Here is a 27,341-nt window from a genome sequence, read left to right as displayed (position 1 = left end):
GACTAGGAACCATGAGGTTGCAGGTTCGATCCCTGGCCTCGTTCAGTGGGTTAAGGATCCAGCGTTGCTGTGAGCTGTGATGTGGGTCACGTACATGGCTTGGATCTTATGGTGCTGTGTCTGTGGTATAGCCTGGCAGCTGTAGCTCCGATTGGACCCCTAGCCTGGGAACTTCCAAATGCCATGGGTGAGGCCCTAAAAAACAGGGGGTGGCGGGTGGGGAAGCTGAATGCTTTTATAGGAATGATGATGTTTATCATGTAACTATATAACTATATTTATAACTATATATATATACACACACAACACGCACACACACACACACATATATATATGTTTATTTGGATATCCATAGTATATAAATACATATGTATATTAAGTAAAATATAGTATGATTTAGTCGTTTCTCTGACATACAGTCATTTTTGAAAACTATCATACTTTGCTGAGCCTTTTCTTTTCACTCATAAACAGTCAGCGGGCCAAATGTTTTTACCAGGCCAAGTGTGGCTGAGGGATTCTGGGAGTTTGTCAGTTGCCAAGGTCAATCAGGCCCTGTTTTCTTCTCTTGGGCTATTAGAGTGTTCTTCTATTATGGATTACCTGATTTCCTGGAACACATATGTTGTTATCTGGAAAACATCCAGACTTTATGAAAACCAGCTTGCTTATTTGTTGCCTAAGAAATTGAGTAGGAAAGTGACACTGCTTCACTAAAAAAATCTGTTTTAAGAAAAGATTTTTTTTCTTTTTTTTTTTTTTGCCTTTTTGTCCTTTTAGGGCCACACCCAAGGCATATGGAGTTTCCCAGGCTAGGGGTCTAATCAGAGTTGTAACTGCTGGCCTACACCAGAGCCACAGCAACTCAGGATCTGAGCCACATCTGCGACCTACACCACAGCTCATGGCAACACCAGATCCTTAACCCACTGAGAGAGGCCAGGGATCAAACCCTAAACCTCATGGTTTCTAGTTGGATTCGTTTCCGCTGCGCCATGACAGGAACGCCAAGATTTTTTTCTTAAAAAGCAAGTGGCTTCAATAGAAGGACCAGTTTTTCTAATAGCATCTTATTGACATGTAAGAACATTTCACCCAGAAAAGATGGGTTATTCTTTGTGGAAAGTGTTGAAAATGAGAAAATAAAACACCAAAAAAATAATTTTCTTGGCTTAACCAAGAGTAAATAAATGGGTTTACATATAGGACTTATTTTCACTAATATAAACTTTCTCAAAATGGAAAGCATAAGGTTAGAAGAATATCCAGCTTTTGGTAAAAAAGGGTACAAAGGAATGACTGGTTCATGTCTGGTCTTCTCTGCTAAATGGAGCAGATGACTGATCAATTAAGAGGTCAGTTCAAGTCCTAAAACATCCAACCCTTTGCCCTTTCTGCTCCTTCTAGTCGTAATGTAATTAGCGTAATGTTAGGCTTGCCTGCCATAGGTTTCCCCATGGTCAAGAGAACTCAATACACTTAAAATAATCATTTTAAATTATTTTATTAGAAAGGCAAAGGTTAGTCTTAAAACTATGTGATTTTAAAAATAATAATGCATTCCCATTGTAGCACAGCGGAAATGAATCTGACTAGGAACCATGAGGTTGCGGGTTCGATCCCTGGCCTCACTCAGTGGGTCAAGGATCTGGCGTTGTTGTGAGCTATGGTGTAGGGCGCAGATGCGGCTCAGATCCTGCATTGCTCTGGCTCTGGCATAGGCCGGCGGCTACAGTTCCGATTGGACCCCTAGCCTAGGAACCTCCGTATACTATGGGTGCAGCCCTAAAAAAAAAAAAAAAGAATAATAGTAATAATAATGCAATTGTGTAGAAACTCCAAACTTTAGGTAAATCTACTTATTCCTATCCCTCAAAAGTTAATATATAAGTTAAGCATAGCTGTATATATTTATCTTTGTCTTTAGTGCCACTGCCTTGTTCCCTGAAAGTTACGATATCAGAGACACTTTCTCTAGTTGGACCATGGAGGAAGTTAAGACTGTATGGCTGGGGTATTTCTGAAAAACCATCACAGAATTCTATTTCACTCCTGAGTGGTCTTCACTACTGCCCAGCTTGCTATCTCCATCTCAGGGTCTGCCTTTCTCTCCTTTGACCTTCCTGAAATGTGGAGAAGAGGTATTCCCCAAGTGTGTGTGAAATTTGGCAATATTTCCCCACAGACAGATTGCTTAAGACTTTTAGATTTCCTTCAATTGTATATATTTGCGGTGTGTGATGGAGAGAGAGCTCTCACTCTCCACCCAAGCCTTTCACACTGAAACAAATAATCACTGATGGGTGCCAAAACACCCACTCAGACTTTCTGCAAGTGAAAACCTTCCCACTCACAGGGATGACAACAGCAGTCTCTTTCCTGGCCCCATCCCAGCTGGCAAAGGGTACAAAACAGTCCTAAGTGACATTTGCATTATTTCCCCTGCAGTTTTAGACTTTATGGGGAGAACATAGTGAGGCTGACTCAGGACTCAGTTACTGAATAAACCACGGGGCAGTGGACCTAGTCTTGTAAGGGCAGCAGGCGTAATCATGTAAGGCATTGAAGAACCATTTTTGAGCAAGATTCTTCCTTTGGGAAATGTATATTGGAAGCCATGTGAAGCATGGATTTAAAAGGAACTGTATTTAAAAATATTGGCCCTGAAGTTAGAAGGCGAGAGTTCAACATTTGGGGAATTCTACGATTATTAAATAAAGTTGCCATTAATACAGGATAGAGCCATCAGTGAACAATAGCATTAAATTAGGGCAAATACGTAACCTGGTCCAGCACTGCGGTAACAGAGGCCACACCAGCACCGGGAACTATGGTATAGCCCCATCTGGAGATGATAAAAGAGGAATGTATCTCTTTTCCGCTAGGTTCTCTCTGGGTTCCAGGCCTCATGACAAGAAAGAAATGACCGGCAACTGCTCTAACATTTCATATCTTTTTATGTATGTTTCCACATTCACATACGTTTTAGATTATTTGAGGTTATATGAAGGCAGAAAATACTTCACTGATGCAATTTCAGACACTTGCAGTGGTATCACTATTTAGAGTTAGGAAGGAATTTGCTATTCTCATGGCACATATTGATGTTAAGTAAAAATGATGACTCTTTGGGGTCTCTTAAATATGTTCTGCTTCTTCAGCGCTTGATCCTTCCCTGGTATGGAAAATATATCCTTGATTTTCTTTGGCGTCTGCAGCCTCTGTGTGCTCAGGGAGAGAGAGGAAGCTCTGGGAACAGGGACTTCACCCTCCACCACCACCTCAGGTGTCCTCTCTCCAAGGATGCCCATCCACTGCCCAGCCTCTTCCCTCCAGACTTTCCATCACCAGCCAAGAGCTTCATGGTTTCAAATAAGCTTCCTCTGTGTGTGCACGTATGCACACATGCGCATGCACACGATGCTTGCATAAAGGTACGCATGTGCACATATCAGTGCATGGAGTATGTCTGTATCACATTTGAATGGGTCAGCTCCTTTGTATCTTTAGCTTTAGTCCTGACCAACTGTCACCATTCACTTTGAAAGGAAAGATCCCTTTCTATTTGGCCTCTCTTTTCAGATACTTAGCAGCTTCTACATGGACTCAACTTCTGCAAGCTTTTGGAGTTCCTTTACTTTGGGCTCTTTGGTCACACTTTCGGCTTTTCTCTTTTGTGTGTCCTTTCCAACCAGCCACACGAGCCCTCCTGATTCCTCACGTTCCCTCCATGCTCCCCACACCTCTCTGTTAACACTGGACTCTTTTCTTTAGTCTAAACTGAAGTCACATTCCAGCCCTCCAGGCCTATTTAAGCTATTAGATATTGAAATTAAAGAAAAGGTCAAAATGATTATCTGATGACTCCACCTTAGAGATAAATATTTTTTTTTTATTAAACTATAGTGGATTTACAATGTTGTGCCAATTTCTGCTGTTCAGCAGCAGTGACCCAGTCGGGTACATACATACATCCATCCATTCGCTTTCTTGCATTATCATGGTCTATGCCAAGAGACTGGGTATAGTTCCCTGTGCCATGCAGTAGGACCTCATTGCTTTCCCATTCTAAATGTAATAGTTTGCATCTACTAACCCCAAACTCCCAGTTCATCCCACTCCTTCTCCCTCCCCCTTGGCAACCACAAGTCTGTTCTCTAAATCTGAGTTTATTTCTCTTTTGTAGGTAAGTATTTTTAATTTTCAAAGAAACAAGTATTGTATACTTTATGAAGGGACTTATGAAAACATAAAACTAAATTACAATTCAAAATAATCTTAAACCAAGAGGTCTGAGGAATTGAAATTAAAAAAATTATCATCTTTTCCCCTCCTGTAGCTTTTTGTGGTATTTTGGAATGTTGTTGAGGAAGTACTTGCCAGAGACACATAATTACCAATTTATAACTGATTATTATATTTTACAATGAGAATTTTACCACTGATGTTATTGACTATGACAAGATTTAGGTAAGAGTTTAATTCCTGCTCCTGAAAATTGAAGTTCCTTGTGCATATTTTTTTTTCCCCTTTCAAAATAAGCAATCAATTTTGCTTTTCACTAAACATATTATTCACAAAGATAAAAATCCATCAGATTTTCCTTGGGCACTTTAGGCTTTTACTGAACTTATATGAAATTCATGAGACTGTTTCATTGCGTTTTGCTATAAATTATCAGTAGGAAATGTTTATTGCTCTAAAAAAGATATTTCAACTGCTGCCCAAACTTAAGTGAACAATGAAACGCAGCATCCTGTAGGAGAAAAAAAGAAATACCCGTAATGTCAGAAGTTGTACCTATCTGCGCGTAGCACAAAATGAAATAGAATATGGTAATTGGAGGAATGTCTTGTTTCCTGGGAAACCAGTGTGGAAATGGAAGAGTTAGTTGACAAAGCCAGTTCCTAAACCCCTTTATCCCAGGTGGGCTTTTTTCTTAAATATTTTCCTTTTCCCTCTCCTAAGAATTATTATAAAACAAAAAGCACATTTATTCTTATACATTTATATGCTCTATTGTTTGCAAAAGTCCTTTATGTAAAATCTCATAAAACTTCAGAATCGGTTGGTAAAACCCATCGCATACATGTGACTGAAAGATAGCTTTAGTTACTAAATTACACATGTACATTCAAATACATCAGAAAGTTATATTTTGAAAAAGCTCTCAGGTTTCTATTTCTGAATCTACCCTACTTTTTGCGGTATGTTAAATCAGTGGAAATAGTCAATGTCAATGCATTCTTTAGTTTATCCATTTTGGTTATTTAACTTCGTATGAATTATAAAGGAGAGTAAGATTACTAAGGAAATATCTTTTAAATTCATCAATTTAAGAAATATTTGGAGTTCCCGTCGTGGCGCCGTGGTTGACGAATCCGACTAGGAACCATGAGGTTGCGGGTTCGGTCCCTGCCCTTGCTCAGTGGGTTAACGATCCGGCGTTGCCATGAGCTGTGGTGTAGGTTGCAGACGCGGCTCGGATCCCACGTTGCTGTGGCTCTGGCGTAGGCCGGTGGCTACAGCTCCGATTCAACCCCTAGCCTGGGAATCTCCATATGCCGCGGGAGCGGCCCAAGAAATAGCAACAACAACAACAAAAGACAAAAAAAAAAGAAATATTTATTGAACATATACTGCCTCATGCCATTAGCTCTGTGTGGCATTAATATGTCACTGTATTATCACAGGGAGATTAAAACTCCAGCTCTGATGTGGAATATTCAAACTCAATGTGAAATCACAGCTCTAAGCAAAAAAAAAAAAAAAAAAAAAAAAAAAGAAAAGAAAAGAAACACCTGGTAAAGATGTTACAATGATGTGACTATAATTTCTTAATAGCACTTAGTATGGCTTTGACTGTGGAATTTTTCTATTGGTTTCAGAATCACCTTTCTCGAAACTAACTTGCATACAAATCTCCTATACCCCAAAGCAGCACTTCCTAACCTATTTTCTCTCCAAATGCATGAGAACTAACATGCATGTGCTTGTCATGCTACATGGACAGTAGACACAAGAGAGCAGTAATGCATGGACAATTTATGGATGGTCACTACAAATCCACACACATAATTTCCACCAAAAAAGTATATTGGATGGGATACAAGTGATCTTGGTAGAAAAACTGAGACAGTACAAGACAGAATCCACTGTAGATTGTATAAGCCCACCAGGTTTCTTGTAAAGAAGGACTTGGAACAAGTGACTCTGAATATCTTCTGGTATAAATAATTCTAGAATTTAATAAAATTGCTACCCTCAGATAAAAGAGAGAATTTTATTTTTACACATCTAATATAATAGAAAAATATAAAGAAGCACACACACAACTCATTTTGAATAGGAGGAGAAGCTTGTCTTGAAATAAAAACATGCTTCTCTTTCATGTTTTTTCAGAAAAGATCAGTACCTTAGCTTAGCTAAGTAATACGTATATTCCTAAAGTTGGTTCTAGAATTTTATCACATGCAAAAAGTTTATTCAATCTTTTCAACCTTGAGTTGAGATTCAACCTTAACATGAGTTCATAAAGATAAAAGTTTAGTCCTTAAAATATTTGAGAAAAAATTAAAGATGTCTGCCCTTTCTTAAAGATGAGATTAATCTAATTAAAAAATGAAAACTATTTATTTGACTTTTGTTAGTTACATGTCCATATCTATCTAACAAGAAGATACATATCTATAGTTATAAAAAGTTATATTTTATCTATATAGTTATAAAAATTTAAAACCAATTTACTTTCTTAGTTTGAATTCATAACATTTACATCAGAACACTGCAATTATGTGCGCTCTGACCTTAGAAGTTCAGTAAGAACATGATACTAATGTCAGGATACATTTTCTCATTTGTAATGTCTCATTTTCATGGACAAAGATTCCCACAGATATATGACTTTCATCGCAGTTTGAAACTAAAGATGTTCTGGATATATCACCACTGCTGAGTGAGTGATGAGGAAGAGGAACTTTTAAGTTTCATTTCTAAAATGAATTCACACCACCATCTTTATGCATACAACAAACCACTTATATAATCCATGTATAATAAAAGTTTAAAATGTAAAGAACACAAAATAAACTCTTCCTGAATTTGCCTCCACTACTATCTGTTTTCTTTCACCTTAATATACTGATAAGCCCATCAATATCTATTATAAAGAATATATGAAGTATAAGTTATCATGTGAAACTATTCCACAGCAATGGTTTAAGTCAAAACTTAAAGCATGAGCAAAGAGTGTTGACTTGCTGCTGTTTCTAGAGGTCAGAGAATATCTGTGAATATACAAGATTCCACCAATTTGCTGGAATATTATTAGTGGAAGTACAAGAACACTCTTTACTCACCGTTTAAGTGTTGACTTAAACCATTGCTGTGGAATAATTTCACATGATAACATTTCATCAAGTTTACATTGGATCTTTGGACACTAACAATTTATGAATCTCAGTATTCTCATCTATAAAATGGGTTGGTTGGGTGTGAACCATATTTTCTTGAAGAATTCCACTAGTCCAATACCTTGGCTTAAACTATGATTTCATCTGCACTTTAGATATGTCTGCACATGATCCTTGAAATGGAATCAAGACCCAAGGACAAAGAGAGAGAAGTGTGACAAAACCATACTAGACCTTACTTCTGCACTCAGCCCTCCCCAAGGTCTCAGGAGCCAAATTCCCCAAACAGAGGCCACTCAAAAACAGTTTAAAAACTGTGTACTGATACAATGACATAATGCCAATTTTCTTAAATTCCAAAGTTGTGAGTGCAACTTTGCAAAATACCTAATTTACTGTATAAAAATATCTTTACTCCTCAAGGAAAATCTGACAGACAAATTTAAGAACATGAACCAAAATTTCCTCTTTAATATGAAAGTGTCATCTTTCATGACAAGGAAGCCCTTTATAAGACTGTTGATTCTGAGGTTAAAATAAGGCTTATTCTCTGATCATGTTGCCGTGTTTTGTTAGCGTTCATATTATTCCTACTTGGAAATGAATTAAAGTCACTAAATGTTTCATGTTTATGCAAGAATGAAAGTATCATGTTTCGACACTAGGCAGAGAAACAAGTCCTCAAACGTGAACATGACCTGACTTCTTGTCTTTTTAGGTCCTGTCACTATACAGCCGTCACCATGTGAAGCCGATCAATTTTCTTGTATCTACACACTCCAGTGTGTCCCCCTCTCAGGGAAGTGTAATGGACAGCAAGATTGCCTGGATGGATCTGATGAAATGGATTGTTCCCTTGACCCCCCACCTCAGCTCTGTGGTCAGATGGAGTTCCTGTGCTCCACCAACGAGTGTATCCCATCCCTCCTGCTGTGTGACGGCGTGCCTGACTGTCGCTTTAACGAAGATGAATCTGGCTGCTGTGAGTTATTTTCATTCACTCAGTGTGCTCGGGAAGAAATGCTGTTCAGAAATGATAGAGAGAGCTTGAAAGGTAGAACAAAGTTCTCCAGAGTCTTACCATGATCCTATCATCAACAGCGTAGTTGCTTGTGTTACGTCGCTAAACAAAGCAGACAATCCTTGCTTAGCATTTCTGGAAACATTTGTGTATAGTCACACCCATCTCTGTTAAACTGCTCTGATTTCCTTTTTTATTTACATCTGGGTCATTCAGACAGAGGGTGCTTTTAGGCATCTGTTATCTTTTTAACAAATAGTTGTGGGAATGAATTGAAGATGTGTATCATTTCTTCCCACCATAAAGGTTCATGAATATGGCTCAAGCAAATGGGAAGTTATCCATTTTAGTGAAGAGATGTAGTTAGGGGTTGGACCTGGACAACTTCCCCGGGTGGATGTTATCTCACTGAGAATTCCTGCAATAGTAAATCTGTAGGGTTTGACCTCATCCTCATCACTTGCTCCCTGTACAGCCTTGGGAAAGTTGTTTGAGTCCATTTAACCATCCATGTAGTACTTACCCTACAGGGCTGTGAGGATTTGAGAGAATGCATGGAAAATTCCGAGTCCTGAATTCAACAGCTTCTGTCTTTATTATAATTAGCCTCTGTCAGGTAGGGAAGGAAGAGTGTTAATTAAGTAATTATACAAATTATACAACTCCTTAAGGTGAGCACATAATCATGGTAGAGTCAAAGCATCACTAACATTTTTATGTCAATTTATTTAGTTATTTATGTTAAGGTATAGTTGATTTGCAGCATTGTGCCAATTTCTGCTATATAACATAGTGACCTAGTTATACATGTGTATACATTTTTTTCTCATATTATCTTCCATCATGTCCCATGCCAAGAGATTGGATATAGTTCCCTGTGCTGTACAGTAGGACCCCATTGCTTATCCATTCGAAATGTAAGAGTTTGCATCTACTAACCCCAAACTCCCCCTCCATTCCTCTCTCTCCTCTCCCTTGGCAACCTCAAGTCTGTTTTCTATGTCTGTGAGTCTGTTTCTGTTTTGTAGATAGATTCATTTGTGCCATATTTTAGATTCAATGTATAAGTCATATCACATGGTATTTGTCTTTCTCTTTCTGATTTACTTCCTTAATATGAGAATCTCTGTTTGCTTCCATGTTGTTGCAAATGCTATTGTTTCATTCTTCTTTATGGCTGAATAATATTAAATTGTATATAGGTGCCGTATCTTCTTAATCCATTCATCTATCAATGTACTTTTAGGTTGTTTCCATATCTTGGCTATTTGTGAGTAGTGCTGCAGTGAACATAGGGGTGCATGTATCTTTTCGAATGAAAGTTTTGTCTGGTTATATGCCCAGGAGTGGAATTGCTGGATCATGTGGTAGTTCTATATTTAGCTTTCTGAGGAACCTCCATACTATTTAATTATTTGTTTGCTTTATTTCGCATGATATCATACTGTATTGTAAATTTAGACAAGGGCTGTAATGACAGAGCTCCATAAGCCATATGTTGGTGGCCACTTATTTTTGAGAGGGAGTGCTAAAAATCAGTTCAGAATGTAACTGTAAGAGAGGAATATTGGCAGAAATAGAAGGCTATTTCTCTGCCCTGTTTTGTGTGGGCATCCAGAATTATGGTAACTATTGGAAAAGGTATGAAAATGAATGAAGGAAAAGGAAGATGGTTTTTGGATGTTTGAAGTTTTTGATCTTAAATCAGTGACCTTCTTTTGCTAGTGTAGGTGTAGAGATTGGTTTTCTGTCTCCCTCTGATTTCCTAATAATAGGAAATAAAGCCAGTTTGTGAGGTCTTATACTATTTTCTGTAATAAAGCCAGTTTGTGAGGTCTTATACTATTTTCTTAGGGACCAGTTAAAAAAAAAAATGGAGGCGAGTGAGGAAAAGGAAGCCTTATTCCTGTTCCCATTAAGGCTCTCATGGAATTTGGCAGATAGAAAACAGATTTAGTTCAATGTAGTCATGTGATATTTGATTTCAAATAACAATGCCATTTAAAGGGATACCTAGGAAAGTCCTGTATCCTTATGCTTTTAGATGTATGTTGGAAAATTGGTGTCCGATGAGACAGTAATATATGGAGTTGAACTCCTAAAGGGAAATAATTCCACATTAGGAGTACACTGGTATCAGGAAGGACTGCTTCTCTCCATCTCTAAAATACTTATTGAGTTATGATTCTGGAGGTAAAATTGTGTGAAAATAAACTGGACAAAATGCTAGTGCAGAATTACAGAATAAAAGCATCCCATGGTGACAATTTACCAAACAATTGAAAGCATAACACTTTTTTTTTTCTGGGCTCACTTGTTGATCTAGAGTGGATTTTATAAACTCTCATTCATTCATTCACTCACAAACTTCCGTTAAGGATATAATTTATGCCACGCAGTGTATTTGGGCATTGTTGATACAGATGGATATGGTGCAAGCTTGAGTTATTAGATAGAGTACATATTACTGAAGGACATTAGTAAGTGAAAGGTGGGAATACCATGTGATAAATTCTGTGACAGAGATAAACTGAATGGGTTTTGTTGTTGTTGTTGTTGTTTTTGTTTGTTTTCTAGGGCTGCACCTGCAGCATATGGAGGTTCCCAAGCTAGGGGTCTAATCAGAGCTGTTGCCGCAGGCCTACACCAGAGCCACAGCACTGCAAGATCCCAGCCGTGTCTGTGACCTATGCCACAGCTCACAGCAATGCTGGATCCTTAACCCACTGAGCGAGGCCAGGGATCGAACCCGCAACCTCATGGTTCCTAGTCTGATTCGTTTCTGCTGCACCACGATGGGAACTCCACAAACTGAGTGTTTTTGAAAACATAGGGTATGCACTAACTATGGTACTAGGAAGTTTATAAACTTAAGAAAAGTGATTGAAGAGCCAAATTTGGAAAGACAAGTAGTCATTAGGCAAGTAAAGTAGAGATACTTGATTCCAGTGAAGAATGTTCCAAGAATAGAGAAAAAGTTGTTTGATTGAAACATACTTTTTATAAATAGAGTTTGTAGTGAGAAATGTAGAGATAATTTGGGAGGGATAAGCAGGCACTAGGTCTTGAAGGGTCCACCTCACTCTGCCTGTGATATAAAAGTGTTTATGTGGTACATGGAAAGAACTGGATTAAGGACTGGGGCTGGTTAGGAGATGTTAGTGTTGAAATACAAAGGGACTGATTAGACTGATGGCATAATATAAAGATTACGAATAGATTGAAGAGCCATTCGAGTGAAGAGGAAGAGAAAGTAATGAAGAATAGCTTCCAAATTTCTGGTCCAGGCAAGAAGACAGCTCATCTACCATTTCTTGAGCTGGGAAAAATAGGAGGAAAAGGACCTTTTAGGGCAAGAAAGTGACTTCATTTTTAAACATGTTACATTTATGATATCTCTGGCACATCCACATGAAAATGTTAAGAATATGTTTAGAAACAGGTGTCTGGAGCTCAGGAAAGAGATAAAGCAAGATATATAAAGACCCATAGCCAACAGCATATAAGCCTTGGATGTAAAAGGGATAATGTAGAGAGGGAAAAAGATAAGTTGGCAGACAGAACCCTAAGGACCACTTAAAGGACAGGTAAGTAAAATAAGACATTCAGAGACACCTAGCTGTGGTCATAGACATAGGAAGACAACCAAAGGAGAGTGCTATGGAGTCCCTGTTGTGGCTCAGCAGGTGAAGAACCTGACATAGTATCTGTGAGGATGCAGGTTCCATCCCTGGCATCACTCAGTGGGTTAAGGATCCAGCATTGCCACAAGCTGTGGCATAGGTTGTAGATGTGGCATTGCTGTAGCTGTGGTGTAGGCCTCAGCTGCCTCTCTGATTTGACCCCTTGCCCAGAAACTTCCATATGCCGCAGATGTGGCTGTAAAAAAAAAAAAAAAAAAAAGAGAGAGAGAGAGAGCCTTTCAGAGGGTATTCACAGGTTCAAGTGTTTCTGAGAGATCGCATAGGACTAGGACAAAAAAATTATAGACTGGGGAAAAGTAAAAAGTGGTTGCTGGTAACCTTTGGGGGAGGCCATGCTAGGGGGTGGGAGGGAAGAACTGTGAAGTCCATCTTCTGTGGAGAAGATGGAAAGTGGTAGAGAAAGCAGCTCGAGAAAACTTAATCAAGAAGTCAGCATTCACAGGGGGATGGCAGACAAAATAAGAGGTGTGGTTATTCAGTTTGTTTGTTTGGTGAGTCTTGCCCATGTTTCACTGTTGCAGGATTAGAATTCTGAAAAGGGGGCAAATCAATAGCAATTGATATTTGAAGGCCTTTCATTCTTGCATCCTATGGTGCTTCTCTGTGGCAGAATAAAGATCATCCCGCACATTTCACAGCTCCTAGCAAAAGTCTTCCTCAGTTTATTCAACATGAAAATCATAGGATTAAGTTTGTTATACAGAGATATTGGAAAATTAAGTGATTAATATGGTAAAGTGCATAATCCAAACGTAATAAATTATGATCCTTTCTCCTTTAAATTGTCTTTATAGTTTTATTAAAATTATTTAAACTATATTTCAGGAAGAGTAGTGACTGATTTGGGTTCAAGGATAGAGTACCTATCTGTCCTATTCTGTGCCAGGTGGGAACATGCCTCAGAGGGCTTCGTAGCCTTCTTTCTTGTGGTGTAAGACTGTAGTTCCTCTGCTGTTAGAAATGGCAATCTGGAGTTCCCGCTGTGGCTGAGTGGGTTAAGACTGACTTGTATTCATGAGAATGTAAGTTCAATCCCTGGCCTTACTCAGTGGGTTAAGGATCCAGCGTTGCCAAATTTGTGGCGTAGGTCACAGATGTGCCTCGGATCTGGGTTTGCCGTGGCTGAGGCGTAGGTCTCAGCTGAGCTCTGATTCGACCCCTAGCCTGGGAACTTTCACAGGCCTCAGGTGCAGCCCTAAAAAGGAAAAAAAAAAAAAAAAAAAAAAAGTTAATCTGTGCTCCATGCATGAGTTTTCACTTTAAGAGTAAATGGATATATATCTGTAGTCATACTCGCTTTACTTCTATGTATGTTTCTTATGGAGCAACTATAACTCTCAAAAAGGATTTTTCTCTAGGGAAGTGACTCCAATGACCCATTCATGAGTTGTTTATCTTCAACGTATCATCTACCTGAGGGAATGAGCTAAAAGCCATAAAACGCTCTATGCTACTTTGCTTTTTTTCAGTTGGAAAGAGTATCAACTGCTAGGATGATGACAGGTTGAAATAAGTATTTTTATAGACGTTAAACCATAATGTTTGAAAGGGAATGTGGCAAAAGTAAATATTGTCCTGGGAAGCTTTTGAAAGCTGAGTTCCCTGTAAACTTGATGTATAGCTTATTTAGATTAATTTGGGGAAATGTTTTTGGTGTATATATTAAAAATGGAGGAGAACGAGAAAGTAATGAAAGTAATGATTCAATTTGTTTTCCTACATCCAATCCTACAGAGGTGTCAATGCATATTAGTTGCAAACATAACTTATTTTTCCACCTACTACTTTTCAAAGGAAATGAATATCCATTAACTTTAATGTTGTACCATTTAAGATGCCACAGAAACTAAGATTTTATTTTCAAATTTCACCAAGTAAAAGAGCAATTTTTAACTATCTCAACTGTAAACATTCTATAGAAAGGAAAGAAAACTTTTTGCAAATTGAAACCATGTGTTTTCTTATATGTTTTTCTTATGTGTTTCAGTGTTATTTGGGCCAGAGTTGAGTGTTTATACCACTTATGAGTTAGAGTTCTTCATTATAAAGTCAACTTGAAAATAAGCTATCAGTCACACTGGAAACCAGGTTAAAACATATGGATGGGAAGTTCCCATTGTGGCTCAGCAGGTTATAAACCCGGCTAGTATCCATGAGGATGCAGGTTTGACCCCTGGCCCCGCTCATTCGGTTAAGGATCCCGCCCAGCGTTGCCATGAGCTGTGCAGGTCTCAGACAAGGCTCGGATCCTGCATTGCTGTGGCTGTAGTGTAGGCCAGCAGCTACAACTACAACTCAACCCCTAGCCTGAGAACTTCCATATGCTGTGGGTGTGGCCATAAAAAGCAAAAAGAAAAAAAGAAAAAGTATATGGATCCATTAGTATTTCTGGGAAGAAGTTCCAAAATAATGCTCTACAAGTGGATGAGCGTCATCTTTGTATAAAAATGTCACCGTAGTACCTTGTTTAAAACCTTAAAGCTATCGTCTTAGGATCTCTTGGCCCCTTGCAATGCCAACAGTGCTAAAAAAAAAAGAAGTATGACATGGACACACGTGGACATATAGATGCATGTATATATTCATACATTCATTTGCTACAAACATCTGTTCATGTTATAAGAATTGGAAAATTATTCTATTTCCTACTTGGTTTGGAATATCATTTGTCTTGTCAATGTGTACCCCAAAATTATATAACCCTTATGGAAAAGTTTAAATATCATCTCTTCTCTTGAAATCATAGCTGCTTCTACAATCTGGTTTCAGCCCCAATTTTCAGCATTGTCTGTACTATCGCTTTACACAAACTCCCCAGTCCAAGGCAAACTGCTTTACTCACTGTTCCAATATCAACATAATTGATTCTCAGCCTATAGACTTGATTCCCACTCTGCTAGATGGCTTTGCTCTGGAAACACAAAAATTCAAAACACGTCTCAGGACTCCACTTTTACTTTTAGCCTTTGCAGACTTCCTTACGCTAAAGGAATCTCTTTGTTTTTGCAATACTTCTCTATACCAGTGCTTTTCCAACTATGTTTGGCCTTGTGGCTTTTCTTTTATTATGATTTTGAGGCATAATCATTCTTGTATCATTGTATTAGTTTTCTTTCTATCTATGTTTTGGTAACTCTTTTTTTATGATTTTTTAATTTTTTTCCATTACAGGTGGTTTACAGTGTTCTGTCAATTTTCTACTGTACAGCAAGGTGACCCAGTCACACATACATGTATACATTCTTTTTTCTCACATTCTCATGCTCCATCATAAGTGACTAGACATAGTTCCCAGTGCTACACAGCAGGATTTTTATTTCCGTCCTACCCTCTCCAATGGAAATGCTAAGCATGGTGTCTTACATATAGTAGCAGCTCAATAATATTTATTGAAGTGAATTAATGTTCTGGCACCTCAGGAAGAATTGCTCAGTGAAAAGTATCACTTCAGTTCTGCAGACCTATCACTTCTAGTCAAAGGAAATATACACTCTGAAAAAACCATTTTTCTGTTCCACTAGAATATCAATTCTGCTAGGCAGTTCTCAAACTAGTCTTTGTCAATAACCTATTATAACTCAAATAAACAACTCCTTCAAACCCATAAGTATATTTCAAAAAAAGAAAAAAAATTGTGGAGTTCCCGTTGTGGCTCAGCACTAAGGAACTCAGCCATGAAGATGTGAGTTTGATCCCTGGCCTCATTTAGAGGGTTGAGGAGCTGGCATTGCCGTGAGTGGCCATGTGGGTGTGGTCCTAAAAAGACAAAAATTAAAAAAAAAAAAATTGTGGCATAACTGACAAAATCTGTTCCAGACTCATACATTTAGGGATATTTATTCCTGAATTTTCTAAATTATTTGTTTAGCTTGAAAAGTTTGAACTTACTCTAGTATATATGACTTACCCAATCAATATTTTAAAAAATTTTTGGCAACAGGTTTGGGTTAAAATATTCAAATAAGATATGGTATATGAAACCATTGGGTAAATCAGAAAAAAGCAGAGCCATTCTTGTTGAACTTGGGATAAGCACCAGAAAGCCCTGGCCGTTCACTGCTGCCTTCCACATATCTCTGTAGAATCCTAGGACTCAAAGGAACAGGAACAATCAGTACCATTATCATTGAGTGCCTTTGAAATCTATCCAGAATTCCTGACAAGATGATGCAGTAGTTTTATGCTTTGACACATTCCCTCTACGCCAAACACACAGCAATGCTGGATAGAAGCAATATCTCATAAAAAACTCAGCGACATGATCAGTATAGGCCTGGACCAAACCAGAGTGGAAGCAGGCCTGCTGGTTTCCAGGTTCTGAAGCAAACAACAGACTAGAGATGCATGATACCAGCTTGGAATGAAGGATTCTGGTTCAGCCCTAACCTGTAAATGAAGTCTAGAACCACCCCCTGCCTTACAGGAAGCTGTAATTCAGAAGAGAAGAGAGCAAGGGGGAGGTACACAAGGGGCTGAACCTGCACCACGGCAGTACCCGAGCCGCCGCACTGACAACACCAGGTCCCCAACCTGCTGAGCCACCGGGGAACTCCCAAAGCATGGTATATATATATATACATACATGTATAATGCTACATCAAGTACAACTGGGAGATGATTCTGATGACAAAGGTTTTTGAAGAAATTTTTAATTTAATAAATTTCAATTTCACCAACTTGGCTTCATCAAGAACTCATAAATAGTTTAAATATAGAGCTAGGAAAATAAGGGGTAAAACAATAAACTCATTATTTTATTAGAAGAAATTCATTTTTTAAAAGGTGATAATTATTGTTCTTTTTTTCAGCCAACGAGAGCTGCTCTGATGGAGCTTTGATGTGTACCTCTTCTAATAGCTGTGTCCCAGTTCACCGGCGCTGTGATGGCTTGGTTGACTGCATGGATTTCCAACTTGATGAGTCCAGCTGCTTAGGTACTGTATATCCATTAAAGCATTCTTTGCAGTATAAGTCAGTAACTTAACCTACACACAATAAAAATATTAAAAGTCAAAATTTTAAATAATGGCAAGCATGGAATCATTGAATTACTGTTATTGATTTGGGGCAAGAGGAAGAATATTAACATTAATTGGCTACATTTAAAAACATATGTGTGTATAATGAACTCATGCTTATGCTGTAATAACAATGCTCATGAAATAAAAATAGAATACTTAATTTTAATTTAATATAATATAAATTAAGATTATTAGTAGTTAATAATCTCTTCTATGCAAATTGCTGGTTCTGATAATAAGGAAACCACAGCAAAATCTAATATGTTATTAATTTTTTTAAATTGTAATTTTTCTTACTTCTTCACAAGAGTTCCCTATTTTGCATGATCTAGTCATGTTTAAAAGTCGATTTATTAAACTTCAGACTAACTTTTAAATGTTTTTCTTTCTTCTGACCCCAGAACATTTATAAAAACCTGATCAAGTGTTTTGTGATTATGCTTTTATCCAAACTGCTTTCATGTTCTCTAATTTATTGCGTCCATTGTTAACATCTCTCCTGAGGAACTGAATTTTTATTTCATGCAGGAGATATGTAAAATAAAAGATAGAGGCCATGTAAATGTCACAACTAAAAGGTAGTATAAATTGGTGAAAAAAGATATATTCAATCATATTTTCTAAATAAATTGGAGATATTTCATATTAAAACTGGTAAAGAATATATTCTTTGTATCTTTCAAGACAGAAGACCACTCTGAGATAAGTGAAAAAAGCAAAAGCATGATAATTATCAAATCATAGTGCAAAAATATCTTACTTTTTTATGCTGCTAAACATGAGTACTTGTATAGCATTGAATTTTGTGAGTACAAAGGGAGATCAAGAAGTGAGCAAATTGATCCTATAAAATACACAAACGTGAATTTTCTTTGGCATTATTTCTCTACCAGGCATGTTTCTACATCAAATTAGATACCGAAAAGGGACTACTCTTACTCTCTTCAGAGAATTAGAAAAATATTAATGAGATAATTCCATCCTTTGAAACTATTAAGACACAGCACTTATGTCCAGGACCCAAATTTATTTCCATAAAAGTGAGATTTTCCTCGGGGTAGTCTTACATAAGAGTAAGTGCATTGTAACATGTCACAGTTCCTTGTCTGCTTTGGCATCCTCTGCCTTTAGAAATACAGTCAGAAAAACAGAAGACCTGTCATTCCTACGGCATGAGAGCCAATGTGTAGGTGTGATGTAGGTACATGTGCATTGTCCATCGTTTCAGTCACTCACCAGCAGAATTTGGAGAGAGCCATGGTAATAGTTCCTCTACAAAGTAAAGGTCCTATTGCTACAACTTTTGGGTTAGAGTGAAATAAAGAACTAGTGAAACAGCTTCCAGAAATAAAATCTGTATTACTTTATTTGTACTCTATATTTTCTGTGCTTTTTAGTTTGTCAGTCCAATATGATAAAGTCAATGGTCCTGTTTTTACGAATGCCTTTAAGTCTCATCCTAAAATGTATCCGTGCATATTACACCTTCCTGTTTCTTCCCAAACACCATATTCTCTGAAGGTCAGCATTTCATAGACTTTTATGAGTCTGGTCTTTACAGCATCCAATAATCCTCCCAGTGGCCATGCAACAGATGGCGAGCATCTGGTCTCCCTTCAATTCAAGGTTTAAGTCTTTAACAAAAGCATCAAGCTCAGGTACTGCATGAGTGCTGCAAGTTAAGTATATTTCAACGAGTCCTGTCTGTTCCCAGGTTACATTAGAGAGATGTATTATTTTCAAGTTTGGGTTGCTTATGCAACAGAAAATTATTGAATGGAATATATATGACTTAATTTAGAGTGAATGTCTTTTTCCTGTCACCTTCAGTAGCAGAGGTTAACATTCATGTTAAGGCGAAGTTATGATGATAATAATCATCTGTTGGAAGAGTAGTTAGGGAAAGGACCTAAAATGTAAAATTATAGGAGGAGATGGTATTAATTTAATATGTGAATAACAATAATAAAGCTTAATAAAGTTTCAGAAGATTTTGAAAACCAAATCAAACCATGATACAAAAACTTCTCATTACAAGTACTATGAAGCTATGTCAAGTTTCTGAAATATAGTTAATCCCTCCTATAGTCCCTGTGCTGGGATTTCATGATAAAGAAAACAGTCTGCCCACTAGGAATTTGATTTGTTACGCAAGCTTCTGGTGAATTTATAATCCAGAGATTCCAAAACTATGTGCAGTTTGTCGTATATATGTATATTTAATCCATGACAGAGTGTAAATATCATACAATTCAAAAGGTTCTTGATCCCATAATATCAAGAAATGTAAGAGGTGATAGAAATTCTGAACTAAATAGCAAATCATTTCACATTTTTAGATTAACAGGCTCTGAAGTTAGAGGACCAGAATTTAGTTCAGTCTCTGCTGCTCCCTTGCTATGCACTTGAGCAAATTATATAGTAAGTCCGTTTCTTTCTCTGTAAAAAGAAAGTACAGGATCTACCACATAATGCGTTGAGGATGAAATGGGACAGTCTCTGACATAGAGCACGTCTTCAGTAAGCAGCAGTTGAGATGGTGATCATGATGACAGAAGAGGGAAAATAAAGGAAGAGGGGAATTTGGAGAGAGCAATGGAAATAGAAATTAGGTTTCATGGTAAGCCCAAAGAACCCCCAGATATAAAGAGAGGGATGAAAATAATCATTTAATACTTTATACATATCATTTACTGGTATAAAACATTATAAATAATTTTATCCTCCCAGCAGCCCTGTAAAAAGTGTCATCCTCACTTTGGACATAAAGAACCTTATCCCTAAAGCGTCTAGCCTAATGACAATGTATAACTCATTAACTAAGCCAGGTAGCACAGAGAGAAGGCCAGGAGTCACATGATTATCAGTCCTCCCAACAATCCACCATGAAATAGCCATCATTTCACCAGTCTCCATACAACTGAGAAGGAAAACTATACATATATATATATATATACAAATTATATATATACACACACACACAAAATGTATATATAAAATATGTATGTATATATGTGTATTTGCCTAGTTGCAAATTATTTACATTTAAGCTTAAAAGTTACTTTTGTTTTTGCACTTATCACTTGTCCGGCTTATGTGCATTCTCCTGCTTGTCCAGAGTAATGTACCAGAGGGGGACTGAACATGAATCCTTTCCATAATGATATTTCCATGTGGTCAGTTGTGAGTTGTGTTGTCTTTCAGACACATGGTCGTAATAACCAACTCAAGAGGCTATAAGGGAGTCAGGTGTTAACAGTGCTAATTCTAACATGGCCCTTATGGACTTCTAGGTCCCTACTATTTATTTATCTACTGAAAGTATTTAGTCTCTTCACACTAAACTAGTGTATCCATGTCTCTCCCCTTTCCATTTCCTCTCTGCTGTAAGCTGTGTTGAGTAAATTAAGGATGAAAATATTTGGACTGTGTCTTTCCATCTTCTGGTTCAAGAACCTGGGTCTAAGGCAGAAACCTAGAAAAACCTCTCGCAGAGATAATCTGCAAGCCTTCTGTCCACCCAAATACCAGGATTCACTCTCTATTCCAGATGATGCCTGTGTTCTTTCTACTATGCTTCACCATCCCGTGGGAGAAGATACATATTTGGATTCCCACGGAAGCATTCTGATGTAAAGCAAGCATCAAAGCCAGTTTTAATGACCCCAGAAAAAAAATGTGCAGCTGTGTGTATTTTGATGCCGAGCAGTATCAGACCCTCTTCTGGTATTTCAAAAAAACAAAAGTCTTATTTGAGGAAGATTAAAATTGTACTTTAGACTAAAAATAACCATTTTACAGTTAATCTAACAAGGTGTGACTATTTATGCTTTATCATAGTGATGGGCTACTTTCAGGCAGACTAGCTAAGGTTTTGTTTATGAAGGAAGTTTCGCATCTGCTCTGTTCAGCTGAGCCCCCCCCCCCAATGCCTGAGGAGTGTAGCTCTTTACATTCCTGTCCATCACTGCACTTCTCTCTCAAAGTTAAAGAGGGGGGGAGGATTTGGGGAAGACAAGATGGGAAATATACCCTGGGAAAGCAAAACACTGAAAACTTTTGAAATAAAAAGGATACCAAAAACATGGTATATTTCAAGTTTGTTCCCCAAATGCAACCCTCTTACCATGTTCCTCTCTCCATCCTCTTCTGACTGGTTCGACAATCTGATTCTCTCTAGATGCTTCATCCCCCAAGTTTTCCTTCAGTGGATATTGCCTACATACAATCTCTGTTTTTGTTCTTCACTTTTGTAGCAATGCCTCATAGCCCTCATCCTTCTTCTGCCCAAGTAAATAATTTCTCTTTCTCTCTGCTAGGTTAGTCTACTCCTATAAAGACAGGGGCTGTATCTGTTTGGCCCCATGACACCTAACACAATGATCTCAAAATGTTTTGAGAAGGAAGCTTGAAAAATGATGATATCTGGAAAGCAGAATCTGATGCCTCAAATCCATATATCTAACTTATATTTCATCTGGGCCTCAGAACTACAGACACTATCCACCATATACTTCTATTTGGATGTCCCTTAGATACCTAAAACACAGCATCATCATTGTCTTTAAATCTTCCTTACCCATAAACTCCCCAACTCAATGAATCAAGCCACCAGTTAGCCATTAGCCCAGACAGAAGTCTGAACAGCATCACTGACTTTCCCAAGTGATCACCCAGATGTTTCTACCTCAGCACTGAAACATCTCATACATCCCCACAAGTCTGAATACTCCCATCCCATCCCTCTCATTCAGACATTCCTGGATTGCTACTGGGCTCTTAAAGACTCTTAACTGTGCTCCCAAATTTTAGTCTTGGCCCTTCTCTTGACTGTAAACCCTGTAGCCCAAATTGTCTTTCTACAGCACCAAGCATACCACATCACTTCTTCAAATCCTGTCTCCTAGGATAAACTTTATACTCCTCAGATGATCTGGTCCCTGTGGATCTCTGACCTTGTCCTATACCTCTTCAGATTAGCAACAGTCCAACCAGGCTGAACCTCCCTCAGTTTCCTCAAACACACCACACTCTCTTCTCAAGCACCTGTGTCTTTAGGCTTATCTTTATACACACACACACACACACACACACACACACACACACACACACACGTGCATGCACACACACACATACACAACCCTTCCCAAATAAAAGCTTTTTCTGTAAAAGCTTTTCCATAAAAGATTTTCCTCATTCCCCAGATTTGACTTCTGTGCTCTCCTTGGTCTTCCTCTCACCCTTGTGACATTCATCCAAAATTAGACTAATTTTAATGCTGTATTTTAATCCCTTTGTCGCTGTTTTGCATCCTCCATGCAGCCAGAAGTTCGCTGAGAACAGAGACTATGCCTGTATCTTTTTTAGATCAACTTCTCTTAAACGCACACCCTGAGCCTGTGTTCTTCTAACATTCTCAACAACCCTCTGAGACAGGCACTATTTTAACCCTGTTTGACAGAGAAAAACCTGAGGCACAGAGAGATTAACTACCTTACTCTCCTTTACACAGCTAATAAATTGAGCTGAGATTTCAACTCAGGAGGTCTGGCTCCAGTGCCTGCAGCCTTAACAGCCACGTATGCTTTCTGTGTTATTTCTCCATACATATTCAGTGCCAGGCTGAGTGGCAGACATTGAGTGGGGGCTCAAAATAGATGTGTAGAATTACAAATTAAAGGCAGTGGAGGTTTCCATCATGTATTGGAGTTATGATAGCCCAACCAGGGAAGAAGGGTCTCCTGCAAGAAAAGAGGTGTTAAAAAGCCGAGAAGAGAAACTTGGGAATCAAGGGAGCAGAGAAATTGAGAGGTCTTCATGGATCAGGATTGCACCCTGACAATACAAGAATACAGGGTAAAGGGAAGCTTGAGGAAGAGCTAAAATCCCTAACCACTTCTACAGCCATAACTATCTGAAAATATTTAGCTTCTTTTTATTTTTTTTATTTTTAACTTATTTTTATTTTTATTTATTTATTTATTTTGCTTTTTAGGGCCACACCTGTGGGATATGGAAGTTCCCAGGCTAGGGGTCAAATCAGAACTACAGCTGCCAGCCTACATCACAGCCGCAGCAACACGGGATCCAAGCCGCAACTGTGACCTACACCACAGCTCATGGCAACACTGGATCCTTAACCCACTGAGTGAGGCTAGAGATCGAACCTGCATCCTCATGGATACTAGTCAGATTCGTTTCCACTGTGCCACAACAGGAACTCTTTAGCTTCTTTTTAACCTAAATACAAACCACCTTTGAAAATAAATGTTCATGCCAACCTAGAAATTGGGAATGATACGAGCAGCAAAACGAGCAGGGCCAGGGCAATGAGGATCAATTTGAGCTGTGCTGACATCTGTCACAGACGTGGAGGTAGGACAAGAAAGTGTACATGAGTGACATTTTATCACAATGACAGTCACCCATGCACAGCGTTTGTCTGCCATGGTAGACTGACTGCTGTGTGGAACTGAAGAAATGTCTCAGTAAAGAAAAAATTTCAGTGTACTCACCAGTGTGTCATGCAGACATTTCTTAAATAAGTAGATTGTACCTAATCCACAGGAGAAAAAACTCCTCTTATGATCAAGCACTGTGCACATAAAGAAAATGAATTCGTCCAGGATGGGAGAGAGCACTGAAGAAATTTGGGAGGTACAGGAAGGGAGGCGAAAAGAATTCTTGTGCTTTTGGCCACTAGGAAGAAATTTATTCTCCACGATTAGATAAAGGCAATGACTAGCAGTAATATGTCCTCCTTCTTCCTAGTAATATTTATAATTAACTGTGGTTTTTGTGATGTTTCTTTTTAGAGTGTCCAAGAGGGTACTGCAGAAATGGTGGGACTTGCACAGTGGAGAAAAATGGTCCTATGTGTCGGTAAGAAACACTGCATTTTTTTTTTAACATGTATATTAGTCATCTTACTTGAGGCTGGTATAATAGAACATCAGTGAATGTGTGGCTATTAAGGTAAAAATAGTGAATAATGGCACGATTTACACTTATCTGTCTGAATAAAGGAAAGGAAGATGTGACTATATTTTAGAAAAGTATCAATTATTTCACATGATTTTATGTCTCAACATTTTGCATTGTATGGGATATATAGCTTTAATAATACTTATTATTCCTTGTCTATAATATTTATATCAGGTTATAAAAACATTTTATATGGTATCATCCAAGCTCAGACAAACTTAGTGCTATAGTTTCTACCTCCCTTTTTATCTCAAATTCCATGGTTTTCTTTTCCAGCAAGAAAGGAATAAAAATAACTCATAAATAAAACCTTTCTCTGGTTTATTCAGTGGCTGTTTATGAGGAGCTAAAGTTAAGGTACAGATAAGGAATATATTTGCATACTTAAAGCAAAAATAAAGCAAAAACAATCCTTGCGATTTCTTCTAGGAATTATATTGCGTATCGAAGATTGCTTGGGTTTATTTTTTTCTCTCGCCCTTTAGGGGATTTTGCAGAACAATTTCATAAGTTCCAAAGGAAATGATGCACATTCCATTGTATTTGTGTTTATGACATTTTAATCTAGCAGACCAGTGGATACATTACTTTGCTTATTAGAAAAATGATTGCAGGCTAATACTTAGGTCATAACACAGCAAACCGAAGTATCTGGAAAACGCTGATTAATAGTTGTCTAAATTCTTCTCTCCTTCTGAGACAACGTTCCTATTTTAGGAAAAGTTGTTTATCCCTAAAATAACAAAACCTCTACCAATTAAAACAATAACAAACCTTTTTATGATGAAATATAATGCTGAAATTTTATAATGAAATATATTTCACGATGAAATATGAAACTATGATGAAATATCATTTCCATTGTTGAAATGGAAATATTAATGGGTTTCTCAGAGTGTCTGGACCTCAAATCACTACATGATTTATCTCACATCATCTAAGCAGAATTATCCTTTCCCTGCATCAGTTTCCATGGAAATTAACTTACCACAGACTAAACCTGATGGAACTACAGGGTATGTTGTATTAATTCCTAAAAATTCCTCAAAGAAACTGAGAATGATGGCATATTGAATAGTTATTGAATGTCAGCTGAGTGGGTACAGTTATTTAGTGTCAGCTGTTTATAGTAAGGCAGTCCTAATTGTTGTCCTCTCTAACTGTGATGGTTAGACAAGAAAGCTCCCGACTGTAGTTAGCCTCAGCTGAGCAAGCAGAGTTTTGCGTTCTTGGCCACATCTTCTTGTGCGTAAATAAACTTTAAAACTTGAAATCCAGATGGTAATGTATGAAACTTGTTTCTCTCAAGTGAGGACACTCTAATGGAGGGAGAAAATATGACAAGACAAATGAGAGAGTGCTGCTAAAGAAAGGAAGTTAATGCAGCAAAATGTATAATGGAATCCACTAAGCAGAAAGCCAGTCAGATATTTTAATATATTACTTTTGATAGTAAAGAATGCTTTACAAATAGCTAAATAACTATAATCAACTCTCTGGAGTAAGTGCTGTCTACTATGTAGGAGTTAAAAAAAAATGACCTTTGAAATTTTTTTTTCATTTTATAATATGGTAGTCTCTTCATATTTTTGTTTCTTTAAAACTGTGAACTGCAAAAAACTATGCGTATTGTCATAAATTTGTTGACAAACATAAAGTGGCATATGAGGTAAAAAGTAGAAATCCCAACACCTAAATCTAATACGTGGGTAGTATGGCTTATAATCACAAACAACTGCACACATAAGCACATGCATACAAAAATGTGAATTATGCTTTACAATGCACTTTGTACTGTGTTGTTTTTGTATTAAATCTTTTCATGAAATATCATGCTGTTCTTCCCCATCAGTAAACATGACTCTAGATCGACCACTTACTGGCTGTGTAGTAGTGGGTAAATCCCTTCAGACGACTGTGTTCCAGCTTCTTTGGTATAACGGAGAACATGACAGGACTTACCTCACAGAGTGGTTGTGAGACTTAAAGGGGTTAACATATGGAAGACACTCCACACAGAGCCTGACACATAAAAGACTTTATGGGAATGCTGGCCGTCTGTATTAGTATGTCACTCTTTTATGTTGCATAGTATACAGTATTTAATATATGGGCTTGTCATCATTTAATTAGCCCCATTAATCCTACTAATGGTTGTTTGATTCTTAAATATTTTGTTTCACAATACCTTACAACACCCATCCTCTCACTTATCTTTGCACAATTCCTTATTTTAAGCATAATATGGTTTGGCATGGAAATGCTATAAAATTGGGTTGCGATGATTGTTGTACAATGATAAATGTAATAAAATTCATTGAGTAATTTTTTTAAAAAAGCATAAGATGACTCACTGAAATGCCAAATAATAATGTAAAATTATTTGTAATTGCACTTAGTGTCAGATTCATTGCCAGTTAAATTTAGTGTCCAGTTCATTTGTCACATACAGGTATTCATTTTTGGATTTAAGGTTAAATGAAGACAGCTTTGGAATACAGTTTTAGAGTAACTATAGGGCACTGTGGAAAGATGTTGGCTTTCTGGGAAGCCCTATTCTCTCTTCCCTAAGAGTAAGAATTCATTTTCTTTGTCACCCAAAGAAGTAAGTATGAGGATCAAAGCCCACCTCTATCCAGGCCATTGTGAATACAAGAATTTCATGGTTCCCCGGGGATGAATCCTGTCACAAAAGCCTTTGGGTTTCCTCTTGGGATCCAAGTGTCCCTGAGAAAAGTCCTTCAGGTTTTACCTGTAATCCTACAGGAGAAAGACTTCATAAGGCAATTTGGGTTGCTGGGAGCTCATAATTATTCATAAGAGTAGAAAGTACTAGGTGATCCATAGTTTTCCAATACTCGAGTAAATACCAACACTTGGCATTTTCGAAGGCTGACGAAGCAAATCATGAGCCAAAAGAGGTAAATTATCCATCACCCAAGGAGACTTGATCACTATATTATTTCAATATACCAGTATGTTTGTTAGAAAAACAGAATGAGCAGAGTAATATCAATTCCAAATTAATATGGAAGGAAAGAGGTTACAAGAAAGTAAGAAAAAAAAGGAAATCAAGTGAGCCAGGCTAAAAGAAAAAAGTAGAAAGCAGCATCAAATTAAAAATATATATAGAACTATATGCATATATAGAATTTTACTATATGTATTTATTTTGTATGTATTTTTATTATATAAATAT

General features: G+C 37.6%; 1 protein-coding gene across 8 annotated transcripts in view; it reads left to right on the top strand.

The window, feature by feature from the left end:
- The window catches only part of MALRD1 (MAM and LDL receptor class A domain containing 1), an 860,334-nt gene that overhangs the window by 738,804 nt on the left and 94,189 nt on the right, over nucleotides 1–27,341 (top strand). For all 8 annotated transcript variants that reach the window (XM_084980970.1, XM_084980973.1, XM_084980974.1 and 5 more), the window contains 3 exons: nucleotides 8,131–8,394; nucleotides 16,946–17,071; nucleotides 23,974–24,040. In XM_084980970.1, coding sequence (XP_084837096.1) covers nucleotides 8,131–8,394; nucleotides 16,946–17,071; nucleotides 23,974–24,040 — 457 coding nt within the window. The remainder of the gene's footprint in view (nucleotides 1–8,130; nucleotides 8,395–16,945; nucleotides 17,072–23,973; nucleotides 24,041–27,341) is intronic.

This window comes from Sus scrofa, chromosome 10 (genome assembly GCF_054392235.1).
Source record: "Sus scrofa isolate SSC_HxYL_T2T_F1_AM1 chromosome 10, Sscrofa_HxYL_maternal_Yorkshire_Landrace_v2.0, whole genome shotgun sequence".
Taxonomy (NCBI): Eukaryota; Metazoa; Chordata; class Mammalia; order Artiodactyla; family Suidae; genus Sus; species Sus scrofa.
This window is presented reverse-complemented; position numbering and strand designations above follow the sequence as displayed.